Raw genomic sequence first — 25,393 nt, 5'->3', positions numbered from 1 at the left:
AATAGAATTACCACCACAATACAGAAAACCCTGGTTCAAATATGTATTAGAAAGATTATCTGAATTCTGACCCAGATAGTCTTTCTTCTCCCCCAAGAGACATTTGAGTTTTATGTTTTTGAAAAAAAAGGGGGGGGTGTGTGTCTTGAAAGGGCCTATCTTGGAAGTTGATTTAACACTTATAACCATGCATGTGTGTGTGTAAACCAGACTGTTAAGCCAGTTTCACTCTTTACACTGGATGGTCTTCAGTGGTACGGAAAGATCTCAGAGCATGTATAGAGTTACCTCATATGTCTTGTTGGCTGTGTGATGTATTCCTTTGGGTGTAGCGTTGTTTGTGACCAGTTTCATCTTGAAAGGTATGGAAGTTGTTTTCAGTTTTTCCTGGTCCTTGGAATCTGTTCCCAAGAACCTTTCTAGGAAGGTGACCTTTACACTTAATGATGCCTCGGGAGTTCCTAGTAAGGACACAGTGCCTGCTTGGCTGTGATGCACACCCGAGAGACCTCCTAGGGACCCTGAGTTTATTTCACTATCGCCCAGCAGAGCACACAACACTTACTCTGTAAGTAAGTATTTTTTGCCTGAGTGACTGGTTGTTGCTTGTCTGGACATTTGGCCCACTCTAGAGTGAGAGCAGCCTACCCCACGGTGTCCCTGCAGGATCTTCTTGCCTGCCCTGTTCTCTTGGCACCCTTCAGACTCGATTCCAACATCGTGCTGGCCTGGCCCTCACACGTAGGTGTTTTACTGCCCCATTCACAATTCAGCCCCTGGGGAAGCAGCTGCTCTGTGGTGTGTGCGTGTGCGTTTGCCTTGTTTGGGTGTCGAGTGTTTTTCCAGTCTAATAAGATAGCGGCCAGACTGCATGCTTCCTGCTGCATTTTTCCACTATCTTGAGAGTTGGCCTCACCATCTGTGAGCAAAAGGTCTCATCTTTTTATTATTCTCCCATGGCATGTTGCAAAACATTAAGCATGAGCTGGTTTCCTGTGACAAAAAGTTGACTTTGATTTGTTCTTTTTGAGGTTACTGTGAGTTTATCATAACAGGAGTGCTAAAAATACCGGGTCTAGTATGGAAACAGCATTCACTTACCAGCATGAACAATAACACGCAGGTTTAGCCCAGAGCAGGAAGAAACGGGCTTTATCGCAAGAAGAGAATACTTAGCATAGAATCCTTGGCAACGTGAACTTTCTTGAAAGTTCTCAGTCTCTGTTCTGATGAGTTGTGGAAAAGTACTTGGGCCATTTTTGAGCCACAAAATTAAAGCTGAAAATAATCTTAACCAAACATTGTTTGAGTACCTGCTATATGCCAGGTCCCTTGCCTGGGAATCCTCGTTAGATCCTTGCCAGTGGAAGAGAGAAACACAGACCATTCTCCCTGTGAGGAGTAACAGGGCTCTGGAGAAGGCTGTTGTGTTGTCCTGTTCTGTTTCTCAGCTTCTGTGAACTGCTTCATAATAAACTACCGTGGAGCTCAGGGAACTGGGGGCCTGGGTCTAATTGGCAAGCCGAGGAGTCTTCACAGAGGACAATACATCTGAGCTTGCTTGTAAAGAAGAGGGATTTGCTAGGGACTGGAGAGAGGCAAGGTGATTGCAGGCAGAGGTGCGGATCCTTCACGGGACCAGTGGTGCCAGGACCATGACACAGTGAGGCTGGAGAGATCATTGGGGCCCTGCTCTTTTTAGCCTTTTATTCTTACAGTTTTCTTTTTTTTTTTTTTAAGATTTTATTTTTAAGAGGTGCCTGGGTGGCTCAGTCGTTAAGCTTCTGCCTTCAACTCAGGTCATGATCCCGGGATCCTGGGATCGAGCGCCGCATCGGGCTCCCTGCTTGGTTTGAAGCCTGCCTCTCCCTCTCCTACTCCCCTGGCTTATATTCCCTCTCTCTGTGTGTCTTTCTCTCTCAAATAAATAAAATATTTTAAGAAAATTTTTAAGTGCTCTCTATTAGCAATAATCGCGCCTCGGATAAACCTCATTGGCTACGATACTGCCACTGCGCAAAGCTTTAAGTGCTCTCTATACCCAGCGTGGGACTCAAACTCACAGCCCTGAGATCCAAAGTCACATGGTCTTCCGACTGAGCCAGCCAGACTCCTCTAGCTTTATTTCTTATAGCCGATCTTTGTCCAACTGATAGGATACCAGAATTTACTTGGGGAACGTTTGAAAAATACAGATTACCTGGTTCTAGCCTAGATTTATTGTATCAAAATAACTAGCAGAGCCTGGCATCTCTATATTTGTAAAGCTCCCCCTCTTCTGAGTCCCCAGCCAGTTAGAGGGCAACTGCCACAGGGTAGGGGTACTCATGTGCTTCGTCACAGCTTTGAGCTCCTTTGTGTTCTTACTTTACAGCATATTTAGTATTTATTTCAAATGAGGCCATTACTACACTGAGGCAGGAAAAAGGAACTGACCCATGTAGCTTTTGAATATATACCCTCAGACTAAAGAAAAAAGAACTATAAACAAATACTGAACTCTAATTAGTAGGTTTGTTTTTCACAGTGGTATATGGGTTAGCAATTCTGAAACTAGTTACTGTTCTAGAATGGAGCAGATAGGTAAATATTTTGTGGATAATGAGAGTCAGTTTTTTTTTTTTTTTTTTTAATTGCCAGAAACGGGAGTTCCTGTAAGTATGGAAGGTGGGAAAGGCTAGAAGGAATCCTGTGAGGTCAGGTGGGCATTGGAGTCACCAGATGAACTCATGGTTTTTCTGTGCAGATACAGACATAGATGTGTAGATGCGTGTGTCTTCATGTTTATGCGTATGTATTTCCTAGTTCTGTTTGTTGAGAGGGCTTAGAAGCAAGGGTACTCTGGTAGCAAGCCATGAGTATACCTCAGCCCAGATCCTGCCTGTTAATAATCTCATAAGAACCATGTTGAGAAATGACTGATGCTGGGGCTTGGGTGGGAACATCACAGGTGAGCTTGGAATATCCTGTTGTGCCAGAAAGTAAGGATGTGCTTGAAGAATGATGGGTCATGTCAGAGGAACGCAGGAGCCAATTTGAAGGGGCTCCTCCTGGGAAGATCTGGGACAATTGGAGGATCAAGTAAATAATAGATTGTAACTCATGAAATAAAGAGCCCATGACTATACTAATAGGTAAACAAATATGTAAATAAATGGGGGTGAGAGGAATGGTGTGTTTTTTGTTTTTTAATTTTTTTTCTAATATTTTATTTATTTATTTGACAGAGAGAGACAGAGCAAGAGAGGGAACACAAGCGGGGGAGTGGGAGAGGGAGAAGCAGACTTCCCACTGAGCAGGGAGCCCAACACAGGGCTTGATCCCAGGACTCCAGGATCATGACCTGAGCCAAAGGCAGATGCTTAACTGACTGAGCCACCCAGGCACGCCCTGTTTTTGTTTTTTCAGTAGAAGGATAGAGTAGGAGCGGTTAAGATTTTAAAAATCTGTATGTGACCGTCACCATGGCAGTAAAAATTGTTTCAGTCAAGAATCCTTGATGGATGCTAAAATGAACAGGAAGGTTTGTTGTGAAATAGAAGAGATAATCTCTTCCCAAGCTACTTCTTAACTAATTACAGAGAGACTTTAGAGAACCCTGGTGGATTGTGCCTCAACCGAGAGATCAAAGTTGGTATTCCGGGAATGGGAGAGAAAGAGCTCATGCATCCAGAGAGGGCGCACTGGGGAGGACACGCCATCACGCCAGATTCCCTGTCCAGAGTGCGTAGTGTGAGTCCGGTTATGAGGAAGCGTCAGACCAGCTCGAATGGAAGAATATTCTGTGAAGTAAATTGTTTGTTCTCTTCAAAGTATCACAGAGAACTGAGGAATTCTTGTTCCAGATTAAAGGAGAATAAAGAGATGCAAAAACTAAGTAGAATGGAGAATTCTGGATCGAACCCAAGAGTAGGGGAGGGTTTTATTTCTTTGGCTCTCAAGGACATTAGTGGGACAGTTGATGAAATTTGAAAAAGGTCTGTAGATTAGATGTACTCTATCAATGTTAATTTCATGGTTTGTGTAATTGTTTCATGGTTTGTGTAATTGTTTCAAATACTCTGAGGTATTTGGGGGCAAATGCTGGATCGTTCAGGAAGAAATGAGTATGTACAGATACAGAAAAATAACGATAAATGTGGTAGAATGTTAACTTTTGGGAAATCTGGATGAAGTTATACAGGAATTCTGTGTACAGTTTTTCTGTATGTCTAAAATTATTTCAGAAGTTAAAAATAAGGGCACCTGGGTGGATCAGTCGGTTGGTTGAGCGTCTGACTTTGACTCAGGTCATCTCCAGGTCCTGTTATCCAGCCCTGCATCAGGCTCCCTGCTTGGCAGGGTGTCTGCTTCTCCCTCCCTCTTTCTCTCTCTCTCTCTCCCCTTCTCCCTTTGCCACTATGTGCTTGCTCCGTCTGTCAAATAAATAAATGAAATATTTTTTAAAAAGTTAAAAATGAGCAAAAACAATCTCCAAACACACTGCTTCTCAACTCCTAGAAAAATGCTGATTTGGTAGCTGATAAGTAATACTTGCAAAGGGCTTACTGATGACATCTGCAGGGTCCATAGAAGGGCGTATTTTAACAGCACATCTTTATCATCTCTTCTGATGGTGGGGGGGTCTGAAGCTGGTCTTCTGTAGGTACAGTTCGTCTGCAAAAGAGCTGTAGAGGTTCCCTAGATTTTCAAGGGTGCCTAGGGACCCTTGCTGTGGGAGATACACCGCACATCACCAAACAACAAAGCCTTGATGAATCAGGTAGGAGATGATGAACCAGTCTCCCTGGCCTCCACTATGGGGCTTTGCTCTGCAAAAAAGAATTTCCTCTGTCGAACAGTAGTGGGAGGCAGACTGTAGGGGGTGTATTTGCATGTAAACAAGTTCCGTTCACCTTCTGTCTGGAGCTGGGTAGGAACTTACTAAAAATACAAGTGGGGGCTTGGAGGCAGGTACTGGGGGGACAAAGGGCATAGATATAGTGGGGCTTCTTGTAAGTCACTTCCCCCTGCTGAGCCTTATTTGTTGTAGGGTGGATTAAAGATGAGGTGCTCTAATGCGCTGTCTATGTATACCCAGAGCCAGAATGAGTGTTCAAAGCCAGTGCTCCAAATTAAGCTGTTAGCTTTGTTCCAGCCTGTTTGCCATTTTCTCTTCAGCAGAGCATTCCTGAAGTTCACATGGTTGATTGGCAGCTTCTTTCACCTAGAGTCCCAGCCCCGCCTTCTGCGTGGTGCTCTCTGGGACCCGAGTTTAGCTGGACCCCTCCTGATCTCCCTCTCTCCCTTTCAGATGACCGTGAGTTTTCCCGTAGGACTACCTCTCACCGTAGGACTGCCTCTCTCCGGGAGCCTTCATCAGTGCTGTGGCGCCTTTACCAGCCTCTGCCTTCAGAGCTCCTCCTTCTTATCCATTTTCAGTGACCAGACTAATCTGTCTAAAAACTGAAACCCTTCTGTGAATCTTTTTTGCCATCAAGATACAATTTAAACTTTGTGGCTTGGCATTCTAGACCCGTGACCTGCTGATTTCTTTTCTCCTTTCCATTCCCTCTGCCGTCCGTGAACCCTACACTTCTACTTAACTACTTGCTGTCACCCCATAGCGTCATCCTTCTCATTTCTTTCTTTCTTTTTTTTTTTTTTAAGATTTTATTTATTTGACAGAGAGAGACATAGTGAGAAAGGGAACACAAGCAGGGGTAGTAGGAGAGGGAGAAGCAGGCCTCTCGCCGAACAGGGAGCCCGATGTGGGGCTCGATCCCAGGACCCTGGCATTACGACCCGAGCAGAAGGGATCGCCCAATGACTGAGCCCCCCAGGTGCCTTAACCCTCCCCATTTCTATACACATTTCCATTTCTTCTACCTGGAATATCCTACTTTAGCCCTTCCCATTTAACCACCATTGCTCAGCTCCAGTGCTAGGTCCAGGAACCTAACCCCCCTTATCTGAGTTGGGTTTCCTTCCTTTGTAATCCCCATGCCACCGCCCAGACAACAGAGCTGACTTGAGGACTGTCTTCTGGGCCCCCTCGTCTCTTGACTGTCCCAAAAGTGGCCTGATGCAGAACAGGGGCTTGGTCAGTGTGGGTCGATTGATTACTGAGGCCACCTGTGCCACATTTGAGGAGTTTTGCTAATTCTTTTTTTTTTTTTTTTTTACATTTTTTTTTTAAAGATTTTATTTATTTATTTGACAGAGAGAGATCACAAGTAGGCAGAGAGGCAGGCAGAGAGAGAGGAGGAAGCAGGCACCCTGCCGAGCAGAGAGCCCGATGTGGGACTCGATCCCAGGACTCTGAGATCATGACCTGAGCCGAAGGCAGCGGCTTAACCCACTGAGCCACCCAGGCGCCCCTAATTCTTTTTTCCTCTTTCTTTTTTTCTCTTCCTTAGGATTTTATTTATTTAATTTGTCAGAGAGTGAGAGAGCACAAGCAGGGTGAGTGGCAGGCAGAGGGAGAAGGAGACTCAGGCTCCCTACAGAGCAGAGAGGCTTATGCCGAACTCGATCCCAGAACCCTGGGATCATAACCTGAGTTGAAGGCAGACACTTAACGACTGAGCCACCCAGGCATCCCTTATGAAATTTTTTTTAAAGATTTTATTTATTTAGGGGCGCCTGGGTGGCTCAGTGGATTAAAGCCTCTGCGTTTGGCTCAGGTCATGATCCCAGGGTCCTGGGATCCAGCCTCGAATTGGGCTCTCTGCTTAGTGGGGAACCTGCTTCCCCCTCTGTCTCTGCCTGCTGCTCTGCCTACTTGTGATCTCTTTCTCTCTCTCTCTATCAAATAAACAAATAAAATCTTAAAAAAAAAAAAAAAAGAAAGAAAGAAAGAAAAGAAAAGAGCCTTATCCCCCAGTGAAGGGCCCTGGCCTCACCAGGTACTAGCAGAGATAGGAGCTGCTGGTTGTTAACAAGCCCTTGCTCCCTGGACCCAGGGGGTTCTCCGTCCTCTATACGCTTACAGCACAGTCCCTCAGCCAAGTCTAGAACTTACAGGTACTGCCAGTCTTATGGCACAGTGGGGAAAAGGAATCAGGCAAATTAGCACCATCTAGGCAGCTTTACAGGAGCCTAAAATAAACTAATGAAGCCACAGGTTAAGAATTAGCAAAATTCTGGGGTGAGTGGGTGGCTCAGTTGGTTAAGCATCCGACCTCGGCTCAGGTCACAATCCGAGCATCCTGGGATGGAGCCCCGTATCCACACTGGGTTCTGCTCAGCAGGGAGTCTGCTTCTCCCTCTGCCTGCCCCCCAACTCATGCTCTCTCGTAAATTTTTTTTAAAAAGATTTTGTGGGGCGCCTGGGTGGCTCGGTGGGTTGGGCCTCTGCCTTTGGCTCAGGTCATGATTTTGGAGTCCTGGGATCGAGCCCCGTTTTGGGCTCCGTGCTTTCTACTTCCCTTCCTCTCTCATTGCCTGCCTCTGCATACTATCTCTATCAAATAAGTAAATAAAATCTTTTAAAAAAAATTTATTTATTTAGGGGCTCCTGGGTGGCTCAGCCATTAAGTGTTTTCAGCTCAGGTCATGATCTCGGTCCTGGGATCGGGTGAGCAACCTGCTCAGAGGGAAGCCTGCTTCTCCCTCTCTCGCTCTCCCTGCTTCTGTTCCCTCTCTTGCTGTCTCTCTCTCTGTCAAAAAAATAAAATCTTTTTATTTTTTTAAGACTTAATTTATTGGGGTACCTGGGTGGCTCAGGGGTTAAAGCCTCTGCCTTTGGCTCAGGTCATGATCCCAGGGAGCCTGCTTCCTCCTTTCTCTCTGCCTGCCTCTCTGCCTGCTTGTGATCTGTCAAATAAATAAATAAATAATCTTTAAAAAGAGAAAAAGATTTAATTTATTTATTTGACAGAGAGAGATCACAGGCAGGCAGAGAGGCAGGCAGAAAGAGAGGGGCAAGCAGGCTCCCCACTGAGCAGAGAGCCCAAAATGGGGCTCGATTCCAGGACCCTGAGATCACGACCTGAGCTGAAGGCAGAGGCCTGACCCACTGAGCCACCCAGGTGCCCCCTGGGCTCTTTTCTAAGGTGACTAATTATTCTCAGTTCGTAAATCTAGCCAGACAAGTTTGGGGTTCACGTTTTCTTTCTCCTGTCAGTAGAATGTTCTCAGTCACCTATGCCTTGAAGTCTCTAGATTTGGATCTAGAAAGAAGTTTAGGTCCCAGATGTGCTATGTATTTCTTGACCTTAAGCAAATCCCTTTACTTCGTGTCCTCTGTAGAGATGGAGAAGTTTTAGAGAACTTTGTCCTCGCGATGATCATATATACAAGAGCTTTCAAAGTAGTTCTGTTTCTCCTTTTTTAAATTGTAAAAGTGAGACAGATTAGTAAAATATATGGGTAACTTCAGAGGAAACTGCCATTACTTGTGTTTTCGCCTAGAACTTTTTTATTTTTTATTTTTTTAGTTTTTAAATATTTTTATTTATTTATTTGACAGAGATCACAAGTAGAGGCAGACAGAGAGAGAGGAGGAAGCAGGCTCCCCTGAGCAGAGCAGAGCTCCCCGAGCAGAGAGCCCGATGTGGGGCTTGATCCCAGGACCCCGGGATCATGACCTGAGTCGAAGGCAGAGGTTTTAACCCACTGAGCCACCCAGGCGCCCCTAGAACTTTCTTTTTTAAAGGTTTATTTAACTTTTTAGTAACCTCTGCACTCAGCCTGGGGCTCAAACCTGTAATCCTGAGATTGAAAGTCGCATGCTCTTAAATGAGCCAGCCAGGCGCCCCTAGAACTTCTGGTATTTTATACCCCATTTTTCCTCCTCTCTGTGTGGAATCTTTCGCAAAGTATCTTGATGGTGGATGCTTTGAAATAATTTTTTTCCTGTTGTAGACTAGAAAACTTCATACCTCCCGCTTCAGTTCTCCCTGCCCTCACCACACTCCTTACTTACGTCCCTGCTGTGATGATTTGTAATTGTCTTTGTCTCCAGGCCTCAGCTTGATTTGGTGATCAGTTCTGTTCAGAAGGAACTTCTTATTTTAGAATTTGAGACCTTTGCACACCGGGTCAAGGGCAGCCATTCCTGTTGGGGTCTGGCATTCCCCACTGGGTGTTTTGGTGTCCAGCAATGACAAGGACCACTGAGGAGAAGATGGCCACAGGGAAGTGGTTTTTGATAAGGGGGTGGCTGTCAAGTACTTGTTGATTTGCTGCTGTCATGACCACAGATGTTTAAAAATAATTTGTAGGAAGGGCAAAAGAAAAAAAAAAAGGCAGTGGTTTTTTTGGTGGTGGTTGTTCTGTTTGGGTTTTTTGGTGCCACTGCCTTATCAGTGGTAGAGAACACAGACCGCAGCCATTCAGAAAGGAAGGCAGTGCCATGTGAGAGAAGAGAGGTGAGGGGAAGGGCAGAGGTGACCCATAAGTGCAGTCTAGTGCCTCAGGGCCATCAGCGCATAACCTGGTGAAAAAACCGTCCTGGTGAGGCACCTGCTCCGCTCTTCAGTGTGACAAGTGGGCATAACCCTGAGTCTGCCTCATGGGCCACAGGGATCAAACGGAGCCCCGGCCCATGTTGTACATTCATAATTGTCGATTAAGGGCTTTACATGTGTCACAATCCCATTTATCTTCATAACTCCCTTGGAGAGCAGATCTTACTATGATTGCCCAGTGTCCTGGAAGGACACTGACTGTTGGGCAGACCAAGTCATTTGTCCAGGGTCACCAAACCTAGTAAGTGTCTAAATGTTGCCCAACGCAGTCAGGTTTTAATGACAGTTGAGCCTTGAACAACACAGATTGGAAATGTGCAGGTCCACGCACATGAATTTTTTATTTTTATAAATATAGTACAGTACTGTAAAGTATATTTTCTCTTCTCTCTGATTTTCTTTACAACATTTCCTTTTCTCTAGTTTATTGTAGGAATACAGTATGTAACAGTTACAACATGAGTATTTTTTGTTTGTTTGTTTGTTTAAGATTTTATTTATTTATTTGACAGAGGGAGAGAGATCACAAGTAGGCAGAGAGGCAGGCAGAGAGAGGGGGAAGCAGGTCCCTGCCGAGCAGAGAGCCTGATGCAGGGCTCGATCCCAGGACCCTGAGATCATGACCCGAGCTAAAGACAGAGGCTTAGCCCTCTGAGCCACCCAGGCACCCCTAACATGAGTATTTGTTAATCAACTGTTTCTCTTACTATTAAGGCTTCCAGTCAGCGGTAGGCTCTTAGTAGTGACGTTTTTGGAGAACCCAAATTATATGTGGATTTTCGAGTTCATAGTTGGAGTGAGGGGTCAGTGCCCCTAAACTCCTGTGTTGTTCAAGGGTTGACTGTATTAGCATTACCAGTAACGGCATTATGTCCATTTTAACAATTCTGAACTTCACAAGAGCCCTGGGACATTTCCTTATTCCAGTCTGGCAGATGGGAACCTGACGCCCCCAAGAGCAGATTGCAATAATGGGCTGCATTGTCAGCGAGACCTGCCTGCTCGTTTGCTTTGCAGCCCTCCATCTCCCCCCGCCCCGCCCCCCGCATTAGCCTGTGTTGGAGCTCCTCTCGGGCCCCCAGCCCAGCTGCAGTCCTTGTTCAACGCCTCCCATCTTTTCTCTGTCAGACAACAGTCACGGGAATGTCCTGTGCCATCTTCACTCGGTGAGAGTGGTTGGCAGAGAGCAGCAGATGCCCAGAGTCAAGGTCATGTGCCACTCAAGTGCTGGGTTAGAGAAAAGCCCCTGTCTCCCTGCTGCTTGTGACCAGGCAGGGTGAGTGTGAATGCAGAGGGCTCTGTCAGAACAGCTCTGTGAGTCGAGGGCGCTGTCGGTGGAGCTGGTAGAGAAGGGGCCCAGAGGCAGGGGGGCGGGGGGGGGGGGGGGCGGGGGGGGGGGGCGGCTGTGGATCATCTCTTGCCCTCTGTGTGATTGTCTCTGTGTTTCACAGTTGCTTTGTCCTTTTCTTTTTGCAAGTTACAGTCTTTGCATACTAGTCAAAGTGTTCTACTTCAAAGGTAAGAGTCAAGCTCAGGGATCACTTCACATTTTCTAGAGGAGAACCCGTATTTGGCCAGACAAGAGTCTGACCGAGTAGTTGGCATTATTCTAAACTGGTGGGCTCTGGGGTGGGAAGCCAGATCTATCTGAAGTGATTTTTATTTTGTGAACTAGGGTGTCTCCTATCTTGTCTATACTGCTAGGGAGGCGGTATAGCATTGAGGTTATGAGTATGGTAACCTTTGAGTGTCCCTTGTGACCCTGAGCCTCTCTGTCCTCAGCCTCAGTTTCCCACCTCTAGAATGGGGTGAGAACAGTTGTACCATATTACATCATTCTGCTTTATTTTTACATAGTGGAGTGCATTCCAAATACAGGATATTATAGGACTTCTTTTTTTAAGGTTTTATTTAAGTAAGCTCCACACCCAGTGTGGGGCTCAAACTCACAACCCCTAGATCAAGAGTGACACACTTTACTGACTGAGCCAGCCAGGTGCCCTTGTAGAATTTTTTGTTTCTTTGTTTGTTTTTTAAAAGATTTTATTTATTTATTTGACAGAGATCACAAGTAGGCAGAGAGGCAGGCAGGCTGAGAAAGGAGGAAGCAGGCTCCCTGCAGAGCAGAGAGCCTGATGCGGGGCTCCATCCCAGGACCCTGAGACCATGACCTGAGCTGAAGGCAGAGGCTTAACCCACTGAGCCACCCAGGCGCCCCGAATTTTTTGTTTTTAACATAAATGTTGCCAAAAACATAGTACCAAACATGCTTTTTAAAAAAAAATTTTTTTTTTTTTTAAATTTTAGTTACTTCTTTGACAGAAAGAGATCACAAGCAGGCAGAGAGGCAGGCAGAGAGAGGAAGGGAAGCAGGCTCCCCGCCAAGCAGAGAGCCCGACGCGGGGCTTGATCCCAGGACCCTGAGATCATGACCTGAGCCAGAGGCAGAGGCTTTAACCCACTGAGCCACCCCGGCGCCCCTAAAAAATTTTTTTAAGATTTCTTTATCTTTAGAGAGAGGGGGTGGAAGGGAGGGGCAGAGGGAAAGAATCTTTCAAGCAGACTCCCTGCCAAGTGAGGAGGCTGACAGGAGGCTTGATCCCACAAATCAGGAGATGGTGGCCTGAGCTGAAACCAAGAGTTGGATGCCTAACCAGCTGAGCCACCCAGGTGCGCCTGACTAAAATCTGCTGAAATATAATTTTAATAGATGAATAATATTCTAACCTGTCAATATGTTTTATGTAACCATCCTACTATCTGATGTGAAATTATTTTCAGATTTTCTGTGGTATAAATAACATGACAGGGACCATTTATATATAATTCAATCACTGGCCAAGGGGCATGACCCTTTGTAAAGATCCTCTGTACCACATTTTCTTATGGTTTACTGAGCATTTACCCTCCCACCAGAGCTCTGTGACAAAGCAGTTCCCTCTGCCTTCTTGCTTAGGTGAGTAATCTTGGCCTTTAATTTGGTAGGCAAAACCCGGCATCTTGTTTTCAGGTCACTTCTGAGAAATAGCATTCCCACCCCCACCCCCAATCCGTAACTTCTATGCGGCTGTTTCAAATTCTTTTCAGAAGAGAGTGAGATGTAAATAACATGAGACAGCTTTCTTGTTCTGTTTTGAGCTGTTTTGTGATGAGGTCCCACACCAGGTTTCACTGGAGAGGTGAAAGGGTGGCCAGGGCTTGGAGCTCAGAGGGGGCATTTCAGAGCGAGTCCTTTGGGAGGCCACTGCAGTGGTGAGGCTCTCTGGAGAGTGAGATCAAAGTAGTGTGCGGCCATGGTGACAAGACTTATGAACATGCCCTCTGTGGATGGCTGGACCTGGGACTGTCTGGGTCACTTCTGGGTCCCCAGCACAACTCAGCACAGGTGGAGTGCGGGTGCTCAGGAAGTCTTTGTGGATGGAAAAATGAATGAATGAATGAATGAATGAATGAATACATGCACACACCTACTTGTAAGTTTCTGTGGTTAAAGAGTGAGGTACAAGAAGGGGCAGGTAATGTGGAACTGAGCTGAGCAGATGACCAGGCACCTCAAAAGGCAGAAGGCTGCGAGAGTCTAACTCACAGTGACTTCCCTAAAACATCACTGGCTTCCCCAACGCAGCTCTGTCCCTTCTTTGAGCTTCATGCCTGCGGGCCGGCTTTTCTGCACCTTTAGCCCTCAGATAGGCCTTGAAAGCCAGATTTCATCTCCTTTCTCTTGTGAGGACACATGTGGTGCATTGTATATGGTTTTTTGTTTCTTGCTGGACTTTCCAGATCTGCCATGTTTGTAAGGAACAGATCCATCTTGGGTATGTTTAAAACTCTATTCAATTCTCTTAATAGAAGAGCAGGCCTGTTTAGGATGGGTGAGGATCCTGTGTAGTTGTTGGGAGCCCTTCTCCCCACTCATGTGTGACCGCTTCCCATCCTTTGCCAAACACTGAAGCTTCCCACAGAGTGGAGATTTTCTCAGTGCCCACTATAGGGCATGCCCTGTGCTGGGCATTAAGTAGAGAATAGTGAACAAAGAGGATATGGTTTCTGTCCCACGAGCGCAAAAATCCAGCTGAGGAGACAAATTCAGTCCTTGTACAAGTGAATTTACACGAATGACTGTAAAATCACATGCTGAGATCCGGGCATTGGAGGAAAGCGGGCAGGGGATGTGCTGCGGACCAGGATTGCTCAGAGCCGAGTCCCTGTAGTCCTCAGAGTGCACAGCTAAGTTAGTGAGGGTGGCAGAGTCTAGTGGGGAATTTTGACACAAAGTCTGTCCCGTTTCTCTGAGGGCGTGCAAGCTGAGCTTACGGCGATTGTGGAGGAGTGGGGGTCCTGGAGTGCTGTCCTTTACGCCGTGCTCACGCTGCACCCGGCACTGTCCCTGATGCTTTATGGGGACTGCTTACTTCCCTGAGTCCTTAAAACCTGTAAGGGAAGTGCTCTTATGATTCCCATTTTACAGAGGCAGCTCAAGGATGTTGTCACGTGCTCAAAGTCACAGTAAGTGGGAAAATTGGGATCCAGCCCAGGCAGTCTGGCTCCAGCGCTGTGGTCCCTACTGCTGCTCCCTGCCCATTTCAAAACCCCCTTGGCTCTGAGGAGCAGCATGTGGATGTGCCGGGGGTGAGTGTGCCCAGGGTCAGTGTTCAGGCCTGGTGGCCAGTGGGGACGAGCTGGTTCCACCCAGTGAGACCACCCCGTTCCATCCAGTGATGCTCTCAGAGTGCCTTTGCTGGTTCCCAGCTTTTGTTAACTCTGTATGTGGTTTTGTCACCTTCCCTGAATGCTCTGAGAGAGCAGAGTATGCGTTTTGCTTTCCCCTGTGCCGCTCAGGGCCTGGCACAGTCGGTGCTCATTATAGATTTATGTATTTGTTTTTATCGAGATGTACTTGATCTATAACACTGTATTTCAGGTTACAACATGATTTGATATTTGTATGCACTGTGAAATTATCACAATAATTCTAGTTATTACCATCCTTGGTATGTATTTATTGAGAAGAACAGTTGATCAACCTTGAGACCTCATGTTTTGGCTTAAAAGGCTGTGGGGAGTAGGGGTGCCTGGGTGGCTTGGTCGTGTTCAGGATCTGACTTAATTTTGGCTCGGGTCATGATCTCAGGGTTGTGAGATCAAGCCCTGCTCAGTGCAGAGTCTGTTTAAGACTCTCCCTCTGCCCCTCCATCTGCTCAAGCACTCGTGCTCTGTCTCTTTCTCAGTAAATAAGTAGATAAACACAATCTTTAAAGGGGGGGGGGCTGTAGGGTAGGAGGATAACTTTCCTTTTTTTCTTTCTCTATCTCTCCCTTTCTTCCTCTCTCCATTTCTCCCTTTCTCTCTTCTTTCTTCCTTTCGTTTTCCTTCCTTCCTTTCTTACTTTTTCTCTTCTTTTCCTTTCCTTTCTTTTTTTATATGTGAGCCAGGAGTCCAGCCGATCTTCAGGCCATTCTCAGAGATAATGAGTCTCCACTAAGTGAGCCAGCCTGGGGAGAACAGGTCTGTGGGAGTCTGGAGAGCTCCAGAGAGATTGGAGCAGGGGTGTCAGGTACAGAGAAGCTTTTAGGTATCAGGCATAGGAGGTTTTGTGTAGATTTGTTTTTTTTTACCCCCTCACTTGAGCTATTTTGGAGGACAACAATTGATTTAGGGCTAATTTGGAACATTAACTTCATTTTCTCCCCTATAAATGTGCTACTTTGGGGGGGCTTATTGATTATGCTAAATATAATTCTGTTTAAATGTAATAGAAATTTGTAGAAAGAAATACAGTGATTAATAGTACTGCTTTCCAGGGGCGCCTGGGTGGCTCAGTGGGTTGAGCCACTGCCTTCGGCTCGGGTCATGATCTCAGGGTCCTGGGATCCAGTCCCGCGTCGGGCTCTCTGCTCAGCAGGGAGCCTGCTTCCTTCTCTCTCTCTCTCTGCCTGCCTCTCAGTGTATTTGTGATTTCTCTCTGTCAAATAAATAAATAAAATCTTTAAAAAAAAAAAAATAGTACTGCTTTCCAGATTTCTGTTACAACACAAATCTGATACTCTGATTCAGTTTAAATTTGAATTTGAATGTTAATTTCTTTTTATCAAAATGGTAGTATATTCACATGTACATAGTTTTTTTCCCTAACAAATGAAAAGGTGCTTGGTTTCTCCTTTTTGAAATTTGCCTTTTTGCATTACACGGGCAAGTCCTGAACTTGGGCAGAGACACTAGCCTATCATCTGTAGCGATGAATGTCATTCCCTTAGACTTTAACAACCTGAGTTAATTAAAAGGTTCAGATGAAGTTAATCAAGTTTGGAACTCTAATTTTGTGCAGTGTTTTGATATGATGCGATGAGTCATCTTTTGGCAGAGCAGCTCTCCATCCCTGACAATATTTGATCTTAACAGAACAGTTTTATAATCTGGAAACTGGTGAGGAGGTGCACTTCAGGAGTGCAGAGTCAACAGTGGGGTGTGTGTGTGTGTGTGTCTGTCTGTCTGTCTGGCGGTTTGGGAGGGGTGAAAAGCAGAACAAAGAGGAGAATTTAATAAGCAAGAGCTTGTTAAGGGATAGGGTCAGTTCTGGGGCTGCTGCCTGTCCGGGACATGGGCTTCTCCCTGTCCTCCCCACCCCTGCTGACTGGAGTGCTGACATTTGAAAAAGAGTGAAAAATACAGCTTCTGTTTGCTTTGCTGCAAGTAAGTGGCTGGACTGCCTGGCCCCCTTCCCAGAGGCCCTGAGAGGACTTCAGATGCGGTCAGCGAGGTATCTGGACGGTGCCAGCCTGCCGGCCCTCAGCCAGGCGGCCTGCACCAGGACCAGGCAGGGGGCCCAGAGCAACAGCAGGGCCAGCTGCTGGCCGCCTTTGCTCTCCTCCTCTTCGCACCATCTTATTTCTTTCTGGGGTAGAGCTGCTCTTCCACTCTGAAGATTGATGGGCAAGGTTTTGTATGGCCTCTGCCTCCACTTCTCACCCCCCTGAACTAGCAACTTAAAATTAATGGAACAGTTGGGAGAGGGCAGGGCCCATCTGGAAAATGTATCTCACAAAAATGTGGTTGAATAGGAGTCCTCCTGAGGTCAGGGCAGGGAGCCAGACCACTTAGAATCCTTAGGCCTGCGTTCCTGATTGTCTTAACATTTCTCCTGGATTCGATTAGGGTTAAGAAACACGGATTCTGAAGCCAGATCTGAGTTGGCATTTCTTCCCCACTGCTGATTACTGACAGTCACATTGACCAAGCCACTGCATCTCTTTGAACTTCAGTTTCTTCATCAGTGCAGCGGGGAGCACAATACCTATCTCACCGGGTCGTTGAGGACAAGCGTCAATGCCCATTAAATGTTTAGAACAGTGCCTGGCACGCTGTAGGCACTCTTTGTTTTCCAATTATTATAATGGTCTGAGCTTTATTCCAAGAGCTGTATTTTTTAACCAAAAGATGAAAAGCTTTTGTGGCGGACCTGGAAAAATGATCCCCTCCCCTCCGTCCCTCGTGACAGTTGGTGCTTCTGTTGCAGTGACACAGAAAGGAGAGGATCACATAGGAGGTGGCCTAGCGCAGTTCCTACACAGTTGCCACCGGGCCTTGGGGTGTGCAGTGCGAGTAGCTTGCCCTCAGCATTGCCTCCGTCATTGCTCGGGAGACACGGATACTCATTCTGGGTCTGTCCTTATGTACTCTCGGGAGTGATTGACAGGAATAGCGAAGACATTCGATACAGTCCGCCCAGGGTATCTTCTCTTTTGGGCCTGACCAGCAGATTTCCAGATTCCTTTGTCTTAACAGGACATTGTTGAAAAAGAGTCCTGGTCTAAAGTCTTTTCTCTGCCCTGCCCCCAAGTGCTTATTACTTGATTGCATTTATTTCCTCCAGATTGGAATCCCAGCAACACGTCTGCTGAGTTAAGTGAGGTTTAGGGGACAGCGGTTTGGTCTTAGACAGCATCCAAATGGTCATCAGCTCTGAGTTGGCTGCCAAGTGGTCCAGTAGCTTTGAAGATTCTATGAGCTGTGTCTTTTTTTTTTCCTTTCTTTTTTTTAAAAGATTGTGGTTATTTGAGAGAGAGCACACGGGGAATGGGGAGGAACAGAGGGAGAGGGACAAACAGCCTCCACACTGAGTGCAGAGCCCCACATGGTCTCAATCCCATGACCCGAGTTGAAATCAAGAGTTGGACACTCAACTGACTGAGCCACCCGCGTGCCCTGGAGCTGTGTTCTGAAAAAGAGGAAAATTGGGGCGCCTGGGGGACTCAGTCATTAAGTGTCTGCCTTTGGCTCAGGTCGAGATCCCAGAGTCCTGGGATCGAGCCTCGCATCGGTCTCCCTGCTCAGCGGGAATCCTGCTTCTCCCTCTCGCACTCCCTCTGCCTGTGTTCCCTCTCTCGCTGTGTCTCTGTCAAATAAATAAATGAAATCTTTAACAAGAAAAAGAAAACAAGGAGAAGGATGGATTCCTTAGTCCAGGGTGGCTTCCAAATCCTTGAATTTTTAAAGAGCCTCGTAGCAGTTAGATCATTTTCCAGTCCACCTTAATTTTTAGGGAAGAGCCCCTTGTACAGATAGAGAGTATAATATTGTTGAACAAGTTCACTTTTCTAGTCAGCAGTTCTCGATAAGACTTGAAAGGAAACACTTCTTAAACTGGGAAGCCCCTTTGGGGCCTGAGCTACTGTCCCAGAACACTAGCCCCCATCTCTGTCCACCCGCACTCAAAGCGGCAATGTCATGGGTTGGGGGAGGCATTGCCCTAGAGATGGGGCTCCAGGCCAGCTCTGTGCCACCTTGGGGAGCTTGCAGGGAATAAGGACATCATGCCCCCAGCATGCAGTGAACATCTTGGACAAGGTGTGGTGGCAGTAGAAGGTGCTGGTATTTTAATCAGTCTTGGGCTCCTGCCTGTGTCTTTTTGTTGGGGTTAAAAATTCAACCCCTATTAGGCTCTCATTACACAGTAGCTCTGATTTGCTGCCATCATCTGAACCTTTCCTCTGGTTCACAAGCAAAATTAAACATTCGTTTCTAGAGGTTGACATAATTATTGTACCGAGGGAGGTTTTGTTTATAATGACCTGCCTGTCTGATGAGTCTGAGCATTTGGCTGACCTTCTGGCTGAAGCAGCCCTTTGAACTGATGCCTAGAACGCATGCCGCCCGATCCTGATCTGTCTTGTGGGTCGTAATTGGGTCTTCTCTCTCTGCTTGAGGCTTCTCCCCTACTTCCCTACCCCTATATTCACACACATGCGACCCAGTTACTACTTCCTTTGGGAGTCCTTGCCTGACACCACCCCACCGAGGACATCAGATCCTCTTGTTACGCTACTGTGGCACTCGTCACAGTAATTCTAGTTTTGTAATTTTCAATTGCTGCTCTGTGTTTGTGAATAAATGAAAGTAGATTATCTTTCACTTGGCCCTCCTTTTAATTAATGTACCAATTTCTGTGTTTACGTTCTCAATATCCGTAAGCATTTGTTAATGAAAAGACTTGGTTTGGGGGGGGCGCATGAGTAGCTAAGTTGGCTGAGTGTCAGACTCTTTGATTTCAGCTTGGGTCATGATTTCAGCATCAGGGAATCAGGCCCCACGTTGGGCTCTACACTCAGCATAGAGCCTGCTTTTCTCTCTCCCTCTGCTCTTGTTCTCTTTCTCTCTCTCAAATAAACAGAATCTTTAAAAAAAAGAAAGAAAGAAGGACTTGGTTTTTAACCTGCCTCCTTTGCCTTTCTTAGTGCTCCTGAAGTTCCGCACAGATAAAGGAAGAGATCCTAGTTCTGATACCTTCGGGGAAGATTCTGAGTTGCTGCTCCAGATTCGAAACGACGTGCTTGACTCCCTGGGTGTTAGTCCTGACCTGCTTCCCGAAGACTTTGTCAGGTTAGTCTCGGTGTTTATCACAGGTTAGCCTGGATTGATAAATGTCTGCTTTCAGCGTTTGCCTTAATTTGCGCAGATCCCTTATTAAGAACGAAAGTACCGAGAAGAGACTCCTTCGCCACATTCTGCCTACTCCCATTGGTCTCTGATATAGCACCATGTGTGAAACCGGAAGAGAGGGTTATCTTTTGTCATAGATCATTTATATTCATATGGCTGAAAGTTCAAGATAATGTGAAATCTATATACACTCCTCTCTGCCTTTCTCTTTTCACTTTGCATTATCTTTTAGGACTATTTCCAGATCGGTACCTAGATTCCTCCTCTGTGCCTGCTGCCCTGTGGTGTTTCAGCACGGGAGCACCGCGGTTTATTGAACCCGTCCCATACAGACTCCGGTGGTGGCCAGGCTTCTGTTACCACATAGTGCGGGGCCTTATGCAAATCATTTTGTAGGTGTGCAGGTACAGCTGCAGGATCCGTCTCTGGAAAGGGAGTGGCTGGGTCAGAAGATTGTGGTTTTATCATTTGGTAGATTTGACCCCATTGCCCTCCATGATCACTTAACCAGTTTCTGCCGTCAGCAGCAAGAGCATCCGTGCTCCCAGCTTCCACTCCCTTGGATCCTGAGATGCCTTCGCCCTAGGCGACCAGTCTTTTGCTCTCCTACTCAGCGGGTTTAGGATTTAATAGGAGAGGTCCAGATGGTGACTGTGTCAGGAACCCATATCCAGGCTGTTCTGGGATCCTGTCACTCTCATTCTTTCAGTGTCTTTGGGAGGAGGGTGTGGAAGGCCTCCAGCTGGAGGCGCTAGTGATGGCAGCTGGACTGAGTTTATTGAGCAACAGTTATGTCCCGGGCATTGTGGTCGTTCTCTTCTGGACATGATCTCCTTCACAGCAACCCATTTTACAGGTGAGGAAAAGTTAAATCAAAGCTTGGAGAAGGGAGCACCTGGGGGGCTCAGGCAGTTAAGTGTCTGCCTTCAGCCCAGGTCCTGGTCTAAGGGTCCTGGGATTGAGCTCTGCACTGGGCTCCCTGCTCGGTGGGAGCCTGCTTCTCCCTCTCCCACTCCCACACCTCTGCTTGTATTCCTCTCTGGCGGTCTCTCTGTCAAATAAATGGGTAAAAAAAAAAAAAAAATTTTTTCTTTATTATTTGAGAGCATGAGGAGGGAAGGGGCAGAGGTAGAGGACAAGCAGACTCCCTACTGTCCCTACTGAGCAGGCAGCCTGACATGGGGCTTGATCCCAGGACCCCAAGATCATGAACTGAGGCTAAGGCAGATGCTTAACTGACTTAAGCCAGGCAGGCACCCCCCGTACCACCACATTTAACTGTCAAATTCATCCCTTTAAGTACGTATTATTATTATTATTATTATTATTATTAAATTCTAACTGTTTTCCCGTTAAAATGAAGACACTGATGCTCAGAAAGATATTATCACTTACCCAAGGTTTTATTATTTAGTCCACTATATCTATACATATACACATATATAGTATATAATGATAGAGGTCACACCCAGGTCTTAACCTCACTGCTGCCTTGGTTTCTTTTCAACAATAAAGTTAATCAGGGTCCCTTCTGTTCCTAGTCCCTACTTAACTTTACTTGTGTCTGGGAACCTTATTTATTTATTTATTTGACAGGGAGAGAGACACAGTGAGAGAGGGAACACAAGCAGGGGGAGTGGGGGAGGGAGAAGCAAGCGCAGGGAGCCTGATGCGGGGCTCGATCCCAGGACCCTGAGATCATGACCTGAGCAGAAGGCAGACGTTCAATGACTGAGCCACCCCCGCGCCCCAGGGGAATCTCATTTAGACCCTACCAAAGCCCAACCAGTATAGGCCCAGCAGTGGGCCTTGAACCACCTGCCAAGCCATCAGCCAAAAAGAGGCAGCCATTCACAGCCATTTTAGGTTGACACTGTGTGGTCAGGGGCTGAGATGCCGCAGGCTGCAGTGGGGTCCCCGTCTCCTGCTAACAGCCAGATATGCGTCTGTTGGGGGAGGAAGATCGTGTGTAAGAAGCAAGTGGTGTCTGCTCTGCGCTTCACAGTGGGAGGCGGGGCTAGGCCACAGGCTTGCCCGGGGCTGGGTGCCTGGCTGTGAGTATGCATTTTCGTGAACTGATTGGGGCACCTTGAGTCAAGAACGGCTTGCCTGTGCACTGCAAGCCTCGCCTCCCCAGAAGGAAAAAGCCGGAGCCTAACTAGCTGCTGGCTGGTTTTCTCTCCAGGTGTTCTCTCTGCCGCCTCTCAGCAGAAACCACTTTCCATTGTCCAGGCCCTTGTGCGCTCAGGCGCTTCCGCTGCCCTGTAAGTAAGAGGTCTTTGGTGGCCTCGTGGAGTATCTGTGGATAGATAGGTGGAGATGAGGCCTGAGATGGACCCGGGATGCTGGCAAGGAAATGAGCCGCCGTCTGGCAGCTGAGCTACCCTCACAAATTGCCGGCGGCCAGCTCTGAGCAGGGTATGCCCACTTGAATCTGGAAAGCTGTGCACAAGCCTTCTTTCCTCTCATCTGTCTGTGTTCTCAGACACTGTCCTTTATGTCAGGTCATTTTTTCTCTTTCAGAAAGTTTTATTGCTTTTCTGATTATGAAAGTAACAGTTTGGGAGCACCTGGGTGCCTCAGTTGAGCGTCTGCCTTCGGCTCAGGTCATAATGCCAGGGTCCTGGGATCGAGCCCCACATCAGTCTCCTGCTCAGTGGGAGTCTGCCTCTCCCTCTCCCCTGCTGTGTTCCTTCTCTCACTGTCTCTCTCTCTCTGTCAAATAAATAAAACCTTTAAAGAAAAAAAAAATAACGGTTGCCCATTTCCAGAAAGTATTAAAAGAACAGGATCATTCATGGTCCCACTGTTGAGAAGTGGCCACTGGTAATGTTTCAGGGTTTTATCTCAGAGGCTTCTCTATTTACTTTTTTTTTTTTTTAAGATTTTTAAATTTAATTTAATCTATTTATTTGACAGAGAAAGAGATCACAAGTAGGCAAAGAGGCAGGCAGAGAGAGAAAGGGGAAAGTAGGCTCCCCACCGAGCAGAGAGCCCGATGGCAGGGCTGGATCCCAGGACCCTGAGAGCGTGACCTGAGCCGAAGGCAGTCTTAACCCACTGAGCCACCCAGGCGCCCTTCTATTTACTATTTATTCATAATTTTTTTCTCTTTTTAAATATCAAAATGAGATCATGCTTAATATATGATAGCCTTATTTTTTTCAGCATATCATGGGCCTGTTTGCGGCAAACACACAGATCAATAGCCTCACTGGTGCTTCCATGTCTCATTGTGGGATAGCTGGTAATTTAATTTACTTAACCATTATGTTGGTGGGTGTTTAAGTTATAGATACTTTGTCACTATTATAAACATTCATAATTTGTATATGTAATATAACTTTTATTGTTTAATACTTTTTTAATTTGGCAAAGTATACACAATATAAAATGTAGGATTTTAACCTATTTTTTTCTTTTCTTTTTAAATTTTTTTTTTTTAAGCAAATTATGCCGTGTTTTGTTTTGTTTTAAGATTTTATTTATTTATTTGAGAGAGAGACAGGGAGAGAGAGCATGAGTGAGGAGAAGGGCAGAGAGAGAAGCAGACTCCCCGTAGAGCTGGGAGCCCGATGCGGGACTCAATCCCGGGACTCCGAGATCATGACCTGAGCCAAAGGCAGTTGTCCAACCAACTGAGCCACCCAGGCATCCCTTTCTTTTCTTTTTTAATTTTTAAGTAATCTCCATACCCAGTGTGGGGTTCAGATTTACAACCACAAGGTTAAGAGTCTCATGCTCTGCCCCCTGAGCCAGTCAGGCGCCACCATTTAAACATTTTTTTTAAGGTTTATTTATTTTAGAGGGAGAGCCTGGGAGGAGGGGCAGAGGGCGAGAGAGAGTCCTGAAGCCTACTTTCCACTGAGCCCAGAGCCCAGAGCAGGGCTCAGTCTCACCACCTGGAGACTATGACCCAAGCTGAAACCAACAGTTGGCTGCTTATCTGACTGAGCCACCCAGGCGCCCCAGACCATTCTTAAATGTACATTCGAGGGCACCTGGCTGGTTTAGTTGATGGAGTGTACAACTCTAGTTGGTGGAGTGATCTCAGGGTTGTGAGTTTGAGCCCCACATTGAGTACAGAGATTACTTAAAACCTTAAAGGGGCGCCTGGTGGCTCAGTAAATTAAAACCTTTGCCTTCGGCTCAGATCATGATCCCAGGGTCCTGGGATCGAGCCCCGTATCTGGCTCTTTGCTCAGTAGGGAGCCTGCTTCCCCCTACCCCATAAGCCTGCCTCTCTGCCTACTTTTGATCTCTTCCTGTCACATAAATAAGTAAAATCTTTTAAAAAAATGTTCAATTCATCAGCATTAAGTTTATTCACATTGTTGTGCAGACATCACTACTGTCCATTTCCAGAACTTTTTCCTCATCCTAAACTAAAAATCTTTGCTCATTAAACAATAACTTCCCATTCTGCCTTCCCCCAGCCTCTGGTAATTACCTCTGTTCTGCTTTCTGTCTCTATGAATTTAATTAGTCTAGGTATTTCATGTAAGCAGAATCCTACCATATTTATCCTTTTGTGAAGTTACTGTTTTTTTAAATTACAGAAATAGTATGCATGTTATGGAAAATCTGATATAGTACCAAATAAATTCAGAGATGAAAATCACTCATAATTCTATTACCCAGGGAAAACCACTGACCCTTTGTTATTATATCTTCTTACACATTTTCTTAGCATATATAAAGTCAACAAAATCCTTTGCAGATTTTTTTTAGAAGACCTATATAGTCATTCACAAGGGTGTTGGGAAAAGGCGCAGTCTTTTTAGGAAGCAGTTTGGAAATACATATCAGGAGTCATTACAGTGTTCTCTCTTGGGCCCAGTCATTTTCCTTGATAATGAGACTATACCCTGAAGAAATCATGTGAACCAAGTATTTCTGGTACAGAGGATATTCATGGGCCGTGTGGGATGACTCAGCAGTTAAGCGTCTGTCTGACTCTTGATCTTAGTTCAGGGCGTGATCACAGGGTCTTGAGTTTGAGTCCTGCGTGGGGCTCCATGCTGGTGTGTAGCTAAATAAATATATATTATCATATTTAAAAGTGAAATTGGAAAGGCATTAAGGAGTTAATTACACAGAACAGTGCACAGATAAATGTTTATTATGAAAAGCGCCAAGCATATAGAAAAATAAAACGAATCAGACAGTAGTGAATATACTCAGTTAGCTTCAGTTGTTAATATTTTGCTTTTTCTTCTAGGGGAAGGGCCATACTGATGACGTGATGCTTAAGGATGCATCCAAGTTGTCAGTTGCATTTGGTTCTGACTCTTCTCATCTAGGAGCTGGCACACTACAGCTTGCCACCTGGTTTTGTAAATAAAGTTTTATTCCACACCTACTCATTTATGTATTATCTGTGACAGCTTTTGTAGAGTTTTTACAACTCTTTAACAGCAGACTTAAAGAGTTTAAACAGGGACCATATGGCCTATAAAACCAAAAAAAATTTATTGTCAATTACTTTACAGAGAACATTTTCCAACTCCCAATCTAGAACAGTTTACCACTTTTTTTTTTCTTTTTTTTTTTAAAGTCTGGGCCAGTTAAATTATAGAATGTCCTGTATTCTGGATTCATGTGATTGTTTCTTCAATTGGTGCTTGTTTTGTCTTGTTTAATTTTTATTATTTAGATTTGTTTCCTTAGTGGTATTTTTATTTATTTTTTTGTCAGTAGGGTTTGTTTGTTTGTTTGTTTGTTTGTATTTTTGGTGGTTTTGTTTGTTTGTTTAATCATACACAGCAGGGTACCTGACTGGCTCAGTTTGAAGAGCCTGGGACTCTTCATCTTGAGAATTTGAGCCGCATTGGAGGTAGACATCCTCTGTGTAGAGGTGACATCCATCCATACATAAGAGATGACATGAAATCTTTTTTATTTTTTATTTTTTTTTCCTAAAAGATTTTATTTATTTGACAGACAGAGATCACAAGTAGGCAGAAAGGCAGGCAGAGAGAGAGAGAGAGAGAGGGAAGCAGGCT

General features: G+C 45.8%; 1 protein-coding gene and 1 pseudogene across 5 annotated transcripts in view; one reads left to right on the top strand and one right to left on the bottom strand.

Moving 5' to 3' along the window:
* Positions 1-25,393, top strand: part of SAE1 (SUMO1 activating enzyme subunit 1) — a 92,572-nt gene that overhangs the window by 54,006 nt on the left and 13,173 nt on the right. For all 5 annotated transcript variants that reach the window (XM_059382532.1, XM_059382534.1, XM_059382533.1 and 2 more), the window contains one exon: positions 19,184-19,328. In XM_059382532.1, the coding sequence (XP_059238515.1) occupies positions 19,184-19,328 (145 nt within the window). The remainder of the gene's footprint in view (positions 1-19,183; positions 19,329-25,393) is intronic.
* Positions 1,911-2,024, bottom strand: LOC132006261 (U4 spliceosomal RNA; annotated as a pseudogene).

The sequence above is a fragment of the Mustela nigripes genome, chromosome 17, assembly GCF_022355385.1.
Source record: "Mustela nigripes isolate SB6536 chromosome 17, MUSNIG.SB6536, whole genome shotgun sequence".
Classification (NCBI taxonomy): domain Eukaryota; kingdom Metazoa; phylum Chordata; class Mammalia; order Carnivora; family Mustelidae; genus Mustela; species Mustela nigripes.
Note: the sequence above shows the minus strand (reverse complement) of the source record. Positions and strands in the feature narration are given on the sequence as shown.